At 43.6% G+C, this 10,997-nt stretch overlaps 1 protein-coding gene across 3 annotated transcripts in view; it reads left to right on the top strand.

Moving 5' to 3' along the window:
* Positions 1 to 2,688: 2,688 nt before the first annotated feature.
* Positions 2,689 to 10,997, top strand: part of VAPB (VAMP associated protein B and C) — a 33,140-nt gene continuing 24,831 nt past the window's right edge. The window contains exons 1-2 of one of the 3 annotated variants that reach the window (XM_088064390.1): positions 4,378 to 4,392; positions 4,972 to 5,077. In XM_088064390.1, coding sequence (XP_087920516.1) covers positions 5,017 to 5,077 — 61 coding nt within the window. In that variant the 5' untranslated portion in view covers positions 4,378 to 4,392; positions 4,972 to 5,016. Of the gene's footprint in view, positions 3,039 to 4,377; positions 4,393 to 4,971; positions 5,078 to 10,997 lie in introns of those variants that run through there. The other 2 variants (XM_005524845.3, XM_088064389.1) reach the window with 2 other exon arrangements.

Raw genomic sequence — 10,997 nt, 5'->3', positions numbered from 1 at the left:
AGGAATATGCTGGAATAGAGAGAAAAAGACGTTTGCATAGGGAATCTGAGAACTAAATGCAAAGTACCTGGTTTGCACACACAGAATGAGAATGATTCACTTGGATCAAGTCTTTCATAGCTTCTAAGGGAGAAGCTTTGCAACTGATGAGCTTGTTCTTTAAAATTGTTTCAGTACAAAGCTTTCAGGTGCTGTCCAGCATTTCCCGGTAGTGTTCATCCCAATTTTCTCCTGTTAATCAAAAACCCACGTGGGCAACAAGTTGCCTTTTAGTCTTGTGGCTGAATTGTTCCCAGTGAGGGCTGTCTGTGGAACAGGGACGGGGTATTGCAGGTGGCCTCCATGCACACCCATTGCAGTGAGTTTGACCTGCACAACAGTAAATGTACACACATTATTTACATGCGACAAAAACCTGACAACCTACATTCATTAGACTTCATAAACTTTCAACTTAAACAATGCTGTGCTTTATAAAAACTTCAGCCTGGATGAAAACGTGGGTGAGTCCTTCAAATACAAACAGGCAAGTTGGGAGCTGCTAATTAGGGCAAGGTGATACATCTTGCCAAATCCATTGAGAGGTGGATCATCAAATGCTTCAGGGGGTTCTTTGTACTTCTTTCAGGAAAAGTAGAACTTGAAAAGGTCTGGGCGGCAACACTTAATAGTTGTTTACATTAGGGTTTTTATTATGCATGACTATGCTGTGTAAAGCTTTCTCTCTTACTCCTCCAGTTAGTTTGCAATTAACTTACCAATATGTATAAAGCTTGTGTTTTCTACTAATTACTGGTCCAAGAATGCCTGGCTTACAGAGAGAATCTGTTCATAAATTAAACTTAAGAGATTAAGTAAAAAAAGGGAACCTTCCCACAGCACCAGCCACAAAAGCTGCAAAATACGAGTGAACTCTATTCTCTCCTGACTTGAGATCTGAAATGTTATGACATAACCTGTAGTTTAGGCTAAAAATTCCCCCCCCACCCTCCCCCCCAAGGAGCAAAACTAATATCATCCAAATCTAATTTCCTGGAAAAAGAAAATGCATACTCTTATGATATGTGACCATTCTTTCTCCAAAAGAGAAGGAATTTAAGAACAAGAGCAGTATTTGAGTGTATTGCCCTGCAGTAATAAAGTTTTAAAAAATCAGTCCTGCTGTCCTGGCTGGAAGGAGCTGGCATTTCACTTGTATCATGCAGAACTAAGGTCTCTACTAAATACAAGAATGGGTTTGGTTTGTTTTGGTAGGGAATGAAAGACGACTGAGAACAAAAAGGATGAAATAGGATGGGAGGTGGTAAAGCACATGAGCAGTAAAGCAGGGATTGTGGTGGACGGGAGCAGCTGAAGGTGTGGTATAAACACTGCAGATGTGCTCAGGGCAGTGAATGCCACTGTCTTGCTTAGGGTGTTAATTTTAACATATAGATCACTCATTTGATATTGCTCTTAGTGACAGAAAGGAGAACACTCCTCCAATTCTAGATATTTTTAACTACCTTCTGCATTTTTGGCATTTATTAAGTCAAATAACATATACTAACAATTTGTGTGAGGGGAAGGTGCATTGCATCATGTGGATTATACTCCATGAGAGAAAACAGATTTTCACAACATTTTAACCTTTTAATTCACTTCTCACCTCTTTGCTCATCAGTCCTGCCTAGGACCAAACATAGCCATATGCTTTGAGTTGATGTTCTTTGGAAGCTTTTTATTTCTGCAAATGGCATCTCCTCCTGAAGTCATGTATGTATAAATCCAGTATTTATGAAGTCAAATGAATACTTTGTGTACATAAATTACCAGTTTTTAAGACCAGCATGTTTCTGCTGGTAACAGGGGCATCCCAAACTCCTGCCTCTGACAGATTACAGCAATGCTTTATAAATTCTTAGGAACTTTTCAAATATTTAAAACAACCTGAGGACAGAGGGGAGCAAGAAGTGTAGTGTTGCTGTAATTACACTGGCCTAGGGCTATCAATAAAACAGCACTTTGTATTAAACCATGCTGTAAATTTAAAAAAAATAATGTTTTAAACCGTTGGAGTAAAAACCAACCAACAAAACATAAACACCAACAAAAAATCCCCAAAACACAACCACCACAAACCACCCCAAAACAAACACAAAAACCACAACAAGCAACCCAAAACTTTGGTTACTGTTAGGAAAGGGGAGAGTGGATGGCTTAAAATCTGAGGTGACCTGAAGTTCTGGTTTTATGCATTAAAAAGCGAGTATTTCCCGCAGCTCGATGCCGGTTCCAAGAGTTGCCCTGGCGCTGTAACGCTGCGCCCCAGCCCTGCGGCCCCGGGAGCTCCTCCTTTTCCCGGGAGCGCTTCCCTGCCCTTCCCGAGCCTGGCCGGAGATCCCGGCGGCGCTGGAAGCCGGGGCCCGAGGGCTTCCCCTGCAGCCCTGAGGCCACACGCAGCAGAGGCCTAAAATAACACGCTGCGTCTGGATAACAAGGCGTTTATTACAAATCACGCTTTCCGGTGCCGATTAAACGTTATTTATTAGCCCTCTTTCTTGCCGTAATGCTCCGGGGAGGCACCTCCGGCCACAGGAGCGCCCGAGGAGCGGCGGCGCGGGGCCTCCCCCCGCGGCCCCTGACGGCGGGGCCGGGCTCACGTCAGCCGCCGCCGCAGCCTCTCCGCGGGCCCCTCCGTGCTGCATCATCCCGCCTCCCGCCCGCCCTGCCCGGCAGCGTGTGCGCCGCCAGCCGCCGCCCGCGCCTGTCCCCGCTCCGGGGCCGCCGGGACAGTGTGAACAACCAGCTGGGCGAGGGTGAAACAGCACCCGAGCGACGAGCGAACGAGCAGCCGGCAGAGGGGTGAACCCGCTACCGGGCGCGCCCCCCGGCAGCCTTCCCTCCTCCTTCCCTTCCTCCCTCCCTCCCCTCTTCCTTCCCCTCCCTCCCCGTCCCTTCCTCTCTCCGCCTGGTGCCGCCACCGCCGAGGAGGAGGAACATGGCGAAAGCGGAGCAGGTCCTCAGCCTCGAACCGCAGCACGAGCTCAAATTCAAAGGTACGAAGCGGCCGCCGCCATCCCTCGCCGCCGCTCCCCGCGCCGGGCGGGCGGCACGGCCGCGCTCGGGCCCCGCTCCCCGGCAGCCATTTTCCGGGGGCCGGGCACCACCGGCGGATAAAATGTCCTTCAGCGCCGCGCCCGCCGGGCCCCCGCTGCCCGCCGCGGAGCCGCCCCCAGCCCGCGGAGGTCCTCCCTGGCCGCCCTCAGCGCTGCCGCAGCCGCGGCGCGGGTGGGGGCGGCCCGCGGGGACGGCGCGGGGGGGTCCCGGCCGCCGCCTTCCCCGGCCGGCAGCGGGAACACCGGGCTGTGCCCGGCTGACCTTCCCGGGGGCGGCGGCCGGGGACAGGGGGGACCCCGCGGGGAAGCGGCGGGAGCAGGGGTGCGTTCCCCCGGCCCCGCCGGGGGTGTGTGCGCGGCCCCGGCCGAAAGATCTGGTGCTGTAATGTAGGACAGCGATGTCCGTGTGGTGGGACTGGGAAGCCAGGTGTCACAAACCCTAGGAACGGGCAAAGGGTTTAATCAAAAGACAAAATCAGGAAATTGATAGCTATGGAGCTGTTTAAGTGCTCTGCGTGGCTCTTCGGTATAAAATCTAGACGGAGGAAGGATGTAGGGAATAAGATAACGAATAAGGGTTTCTTCTGTAACGTGTCCCAGGCACTGTGGGGTTGCAATCGTCTCTGGCCAAAAACAAAAGGCCTCTGGCCAGGTGCTGAGCAGCACTTCCTGGCTTTTCCTACTTATTTATTATTATTGTAATTTTGCAAGCCTTTTGGCTAAATAAGCCACGAATAGTCTGCCTGTGCAAAAATCCATCCTTTAAATAAAAGTCTTGAATGGATTTGGGCTTCCACTGGCACTCAAATTCCTGTCTTGTAGCCTGACAGCACAGCTGTAATACAATATTCTGGGATTACAAATAAGCAATCACCAAGTTTATTTATGCGACCAGAGTCAGAAGTGTTTTATAGCTTTGCTTGTTAATCTGGCAAATAAGCTTTTCTTAAAAAAAATAGGGATTCATTTATTGGCCTCTAGCAAAAATAATACTCCTTTAAAAAAAGCTTTCATGTACATTTTTAAATATATAGGCGGTCTTTACCAGTTTTTATTAGTAAATATATTTGAACTAATAATATTAAGTGGGTTTTATCAAACAGCCTGTTAATAAACACTGGGGGGAATGCATAATCTTTGTTGTAAGCTGAAGTTGTTATGGCAGCAGTATCAAACATGCTTAAGAAGGAAACTATTGTTGTTCTCAGGTTCTTTGTGTTAAGTATGATTAGATGAAAATCACCTCTTGTTCTGGATAAAATTGCTTTCAGCCAACAAGCAAATCCAAGCTCAGGTGGGCAAAAAGTGCGGCCTTAATTGGTGCTGACTTGCTAATGAGATGTAATTGTGGTCCAGGGTTTGTTTTTTTTTTTTTTCTTTTCTTCATCACAGGTAGATATAAACCTTGCCAGACTGTTTTTTCGAAGTAATGATAATTTACCAGACTGTCTTTCTTTCAGATGAGGTTCTGGGCTAAATAGCCAGTAGCCATTGAAGTTAAATGAACTAACCATAGCACTTTTAGTTGCCAGATCTTCAGCCTACAACACATATTCTTTATAACATAAAATGCTGCTTGACTAACTGCAGCTATTAAATGGCTTAGTTTCAAAGTACTCTTAAATATTAATGTTCAAACAGACTTAATGCTGCAGGCAGCATTCATATGCTTTGGCAATACCTCGGTCTTACAGTCCTTTCTAGCAAGCAGTGCTGACCAATGTCCTTCATTCAGGATACACCAGGTTGAAGTATTCATGAAGTAAATTCTGCTCTAAGTATTTATTGCCCTGCTGATCTTGTGAAGACATACTGCCTGGTAATAGAGCTGAATTGATATTGTCACCTTGTAAATAGTTACATTTATTTCCAGAGCGTTCCTTGGCCCCATACAAGTAGATCCAGGCTGACAGAGGTCATGAAGCTGCTGACTGGTACAGGCATCCTCATGGTGTGTGCTGAAAGACATGGTGCTCAATGTAGGTAACTGAGATTGGACTGTAAACCAAACACTAGAAGTGGTGAAGGGCTTAATCCAAATGCAGACAGGTAGAAAAAGCATAAAATTGTTCGCTCTGATTCTGTTGAAAGGCTCTGTGTAGCTCTTCAATACAAAATTTAGAAGCAGGTAGGATGTTGAGAATAATACAGTGAATGAAGATGTCTTCTATTATGTGTCCCAGTCACTTTGGGATTGCAACTGTGGCCTGCACTTTCATTTCTTAAGGGTTAAAGACCATTTTAAAGAAGCTTTTGTAGCCCATTGGTTTTGCAGTGAATCTCATAAATTCATTTGGTGCTCTGTTTCAAAATACTGTGCTTGTGTCTCGTTCGAAAAAAATATCAAAGGAGTTTTTCATGCTGGAATTTTTTTTCACAGCATGTGAACATGAGCAGGGGTTGTCTTTCCTCCCGCCTCGCATCTCCTACAGCAGAGCACACAGGCTCCAAAATAGCATCAGCGTGTGCTGTGCTGAAATGCAGCTGTGAGTCGTGGGAGGCTGGACACCATTAGGTGGCTGAAGGTGCCCATTTCCTTCCCCTGGTCTTTGATGCTATGTGAAATAGGAGCTTCACTGTCTTGCCAGTGACTTCCTCCACTTCTTGGTCACTGTAGTCTTGCAAAAAAAATTATCCAGCTAAAGGTTTACAGCTCAGCGTTTACTGGTAACAAATGGTGAAAAAAATGTTGTTGTTGGTATACGTGACATTTACATTTATGTTTCCTTTTCTTCTTTTTTGCAATCTAAGAGATTACATCAGTCTGCCAAGAATTTATTACAACATTCAAGGCTCTGACTTTAAGAATTGCTAGATTTAAACCTGAACAAGGATGTGGAACTGTGCTGCAGGATGCCTCCTGCGCCTCACAGGATCACTGCCCACCAAGGCTGATCTGTCTTTTCACCATATGTACCCACCAAGAGTAGAGATGGGCTGTTTATTGTCAGCAAGTAAAAATTTGTTAAAATATAGCATGTTTTAGAACTGCCCTGGGTTTGTAGTATTTGAGATGCTGCTGCATATTTGCAGACATAGGGTGCTGGGGCAGTGTTGCTCAAGAGGGGTGGCACAGATGGGAGGTGGCAGAGGCCGAGGGACATTTTGGTAGCATTTCTGGAGGTTTGCTCCAGGTTAGGCTGGATTTATGACTCAGCACTCTGTCCGTGCTCCCCAAGTGGCTCCCGGCAGTACTGCCAAGCAGGGATTAGTGCCTTGCTAAACTCTGTAAGTCGTGCCAGTTGGAAATGCAGGTTCCTGTCCCCAGTATGTGACTCTGTACCTATGCAATATGTCACTGTGTAGCTTTGCTTTCTGCTTAGGGCACGACAATGAACCAGAAAAACCAATCTTCTCCATTGCTAACAGAATGGATTCATCCCTGACATGGGGCTGTCAACTGTCACTGGCTCAGGTGCAAGCCCTTGGTACCTCAGAGCTCCAGCCCAAAGGTGTGGCCTCGGCCCATATTGATGTACTAAGTCCAACACTGCATCTGCAACATTGAAATATTTGGTATTTAGTGTTTAGCCCCAGTCCTGTGCAGTCTGTGTGACCTGCATTTTTGTGGCTGGGAGGCTGCTGCTCCAGACACTTTCAGCTCCTCTAGGTCAGCCTGAATAAACTCCAGCCAGATCTGCTCATTGCAGTGGAGGTGTGCAAAGCCTCCTGCGTCTGACAGGAATATCCCATTCCTGTCAGATACCAGGCTAAGGCTCTTCAGTCCAACAGGCCAGTAACATTTGGGGTTTGAGATTAGTCTTTGCAGAAGCTGCTGCTGCCAAGTCTCAGAAGAGAGGTTAAGGACATGTGGACTGTTCACTTATGTTTCTCTCCCTGTCCTGATCCACAGGAATGGTGGAATCACTCCTGCACTGAAAGTATTAGGAGGAATTTGACTTTGTACCCATTCTCTTCTGTATTGGGTAAATAGGAATTTCTAGTCACAGGCCATTTTTAAGAATGTAAAATAGTGACAGTATTGTGAGGAGTTGCCTGTTTAGGATAATTAATATGCATCTTTTAAGCTGAACCTTTATATGTTCTTTTCCTAGAGCCCTCCTCGTATTCACAGCAGAATGGCAGCCAGTACTAGGATTTCTTTACTCTTTGAAGGCTGCTGTGCCAATGGCTGTCTACTTTCCTGCTGAAAAATGTATCAGCCCTTGCTTCCCTTTGTCTGGCCTGATTCCAAGTCAAGTCATTGTTACTGCATTAAATACGAGTAAACCTTTACATCTCTCCACATACTTGAATTTAATTATAAAATTATAGTTTTAAAAAGAGGACATAGTATTTCAATAACAGGAAGGCTTCCTAAATCTACAGAAATTTATCCTAAAATATATCCCAATTATCAAACAAAATCAGTCTTTTTCTGGTGCAGTTCATGTTACACTCACTTTTCTTGCATCTTAGCTAAAATCATTAACTTATTCTATTAAATGTTTGTTTAGTTGTACAGACCTGCTGCATCTCACTGAATTATTCTGATTTCACGTGTTCCATTGGTTTTATAATTAATTCATCACTTTGCATAGTCTCTTCACTTTAAAAGAGAGGTGTTAGGAGGGAAAAAACTGGAGGTAAGAGAGGGTAGTGATGCATTGTGAATTTCTTACAACACATCTCCTTTTTGAAAGGTGGAATTAGTTGAAGACTGTGCTTCTCTTGAGCTTCCTTAATCTGCTGATGGCATGTACACTAGAGACACAACACTCACAGCTCCACTGGGAAAGGAGGGAGGAATTGAACATGTGGGACTAACAGAAATTTGAAACTCTGAATAGGATGGTTGGAGCACCAAAGAACAATTGAGATGTGTGAAGCAGTAAAGGAGGTTTAACTGCATCTTCTGTTAAATTTAATTAATGTATTTAGGTCTCCCAAGACTATTTCCAAATATACCACAATCTCCTTGAAGGCTTTGGTCAATGTGATTTATGGGTTAAGGACTTTTGAATAATTTTGGACTGCACAGATTTTAAGAATTCCAGTTGAAGTTACGAGCATTAATAGGATCAAAGTATTACTATTTCAGGGAAAGACCTAAAGCAGTGATAAAGCTTGTTTCTTGGCCATTGCTTCTCCTAGTTTTGTGAGATTTTGTGTTTTAAATGTGATCAACTCCTTGCCTTTACTGTACAGAACAGGCCACATACATTCACAACTTCCTGTTCCTTGGGAATCCCGTGTTTGTCCATGGATTTTCAGCTCACTTTGAGCTATGGAGCTATTGCAATGATACGTGAAAAAGTTTTTCAAATTTGTTATTTAAAGCTCATCAGGATGGCAGCCTGCCAGTCTGATTTGGTTGCTGCGATGTGACCTCTATTCATCACTTTAGAAGATATATCTGATAACAGATCATATTGAAAATACAGATGGAAGGGGTGGCTCTCTCAAGTCCTGGGAGCATGGCTGTCATGGCAAAATGAAGACACAGTTAATGTGTCAGAGTGGATGCAGGTTCACACTGGTGCTTAGCAGTAAATTGTATTTACCAGCTGCTGCCCTGCATGCCATGTGCAGTGTCCTGTCACCCGTAAAAGGAATATGGAGTAGAAATTTATATAGCAGTTCCTGATAGTGCCTTCTCAGTGGAAATTTAATTATTACCTATTTTTCCTCACTGCACAAGTTTTATAAATTAAAAACTTACCAGTAATCGTGTAATGGTTTATTTCTTTTAAAGTAGGTTAGCTGCTGTTAAATACAAGAGTGAATTCTGTTTAATTGCTCTCTAATTCAGAATTAGGATTGTAAAAATTCAAGTACAAACCTTTAAATAGATTGTCAGATCTGTTTTGAAACTCAACTGGAAAAAAGGCATCATCACCATAGCAAATGATCCAACTTCATGAGCTCAGGTCAGCTTACATCTGTGAACAAACACCCAATTTTAAAAGCAGCTTGATTTGTTCTATGCAGCCAGCTCTGGAAGGTATTGATTGCATCAAATGAGTTTTGGATCAAATGAGCAACTTCTACATATCTTATAATGCAATTTTTGTAGGAAACTGGGCGAGGGAGGGTTTGTCTTGTTTCTCAGTGCCTCTGAGCACAGCTTTCTGCCCAGCTGAGGCAGTGCAGGAATCAAATGACCCTTGCTAATTCTGCCCACATCTTGCAGTCACACTCATTTTCTACTATCTTGTTACCATATTGGTCTTATGTTTGCTGCCTGCTGGGAACAGCTAATAACTACTGAATGCATTTCATAGTTGGTACAATAACAGCCTCTTTACTTTCCCTGTCAGTGTGGCTGCCTGGCTTTGAAAGCCTTATTGATGGTGTTTGCAACAGTTCTGTTTGTGGTGACAGCTGTTGTTTCAGACTTAAATTTCATCTTTGTATTTGTAAGAAACATGATCTTTAACATTATCATCTTGCTATTGCAATTGTTGTTTCGTTGGGTTTTATTCTGCAAGTAAATCCTCACTGATTAGGTCAGGAACTCTTCCTGAGTTGAGCCCTCTTTCCTCTGGATGAGGGGCTGGCACTGGTGTGACATTTCCTACCACAACACTGAGGGGCCTTTGTCTTTCTGTGTGATGACCAGAGGCAGAAAGGAAGCTTATTTTACATACATATATGAATATTTAACTACCAGTTTGTCCAGGCTAGGGGTTAGATTCATGCTAAGTCTCTTCCTCTGGCATTTGACCCAGTATTTTTCAATATATAAACCCTTTCAGTGCTTTGTAGACCAAGATGTCTGTAGAGCCACATAAGATATTTTCTGAGATATTTGGGATGTTGTTGAGTTTAAAATTTGGCCTGCTAGGCAACCTTTTGTAAAGAGGGATTTGTGCCATGGGTCTGGAACAGCTGTCACGGTCTTGCTGTCACTGGAAATGTATGCAAAGCAAATCACCAGTGCCCTGCTCAATTCAGGGCAGGGTGGAGGTGATTGTGTGTTCACACCAGCAGCACAGCCCAGACTGAGGGCTGAGTCTGTTCTTTCTCTGTTAGAGCTGTTCTGAAAATTGCTCAATTCAACTGTAATTCTCCTGGCCTCAAACACATTTGTACAGATTGGGTACTGCTGCTGCCTGCAGTACTTACCCCACGTTATTATAAATACTTTATGAAAATAATCTCTTTACTAAACTACTTTAGTGTCTAGTTCTCTGAGCTGTAAGTGAAGTCCCTCATACCATGGTGCATGGATTAAAGATTTTATCATTCTAAATTTAATCCTGTTTTCTTGGTTGGTTTCCACGAGGGGTGGAAAAATAGAGAAGGGGGAGGTTTGCCTGGTGATCCGGTTATTTAGGATGCAGATTATAAAATCATGTAGGTGTGGGGATCACTATGGAGCCAAATCTTATGTTTTTGCAAGCAATTTAAAAGACAAATTAGTTGTGCTTGTAGAAGGCATGTCAAATGACTATGTAATTCTTTTAAGAAAAAAATTGCACTTTCTTGTTCTTCCCAAGACTGCTAGTTTTTTCAGCACATCAGTTATCCTTGTTGGTGCTTCTGATGTTTCTCCCAGCAGTTCACCCTCTCCCTTGTGCAGTATCATGTTTGTTGTCAGTTGATATTTTCAATTAGTGCTTCTTGTGATGTTATATATTCTTGTTGCAAATTAACAATATATTTTGTGTTTTCTCAAAACATTTGCATTTCCTCTGGATTGTGATTTCTCTTCTATTGGCCTTTCTATGAAGATCTAAGGGCAGTAACAGTTATTTTTCCTTAATTTTTGTACTGCTGGTTTTACACTGTGCTTAGTAATGTCATACAGTGATGCAGATGATCACAGAATCATGGAATTGTTTAGGTTGGAAAAGACAGAAGTTTAGGCTTGAAGAACACAACTTGACATTTGTTTCTTTTTTCTATGCAACACATATATACTGTCAGATTTTTATTTTTTTCTGATTAAGTTTT

Source organism: Pseudopodoces humilis, chromosome 19 (assembly GCF_049639895.1).
Source record: "Pseudopodoces humilis isolate 2021_Gansu_Grassland_sample_001 chromosome 19, ASM4963989v1, whole genome shotgun sequence".
Lineage (NCBI taxonomy): Eukaryota > Metazoa > Chordata > Aves > Passeriformes > Paridae > Pseudopodoces > Pseudopodoces humilis.
This window is presented reverse-complemented; position numbering and strand designations above follow the sequence as displayed.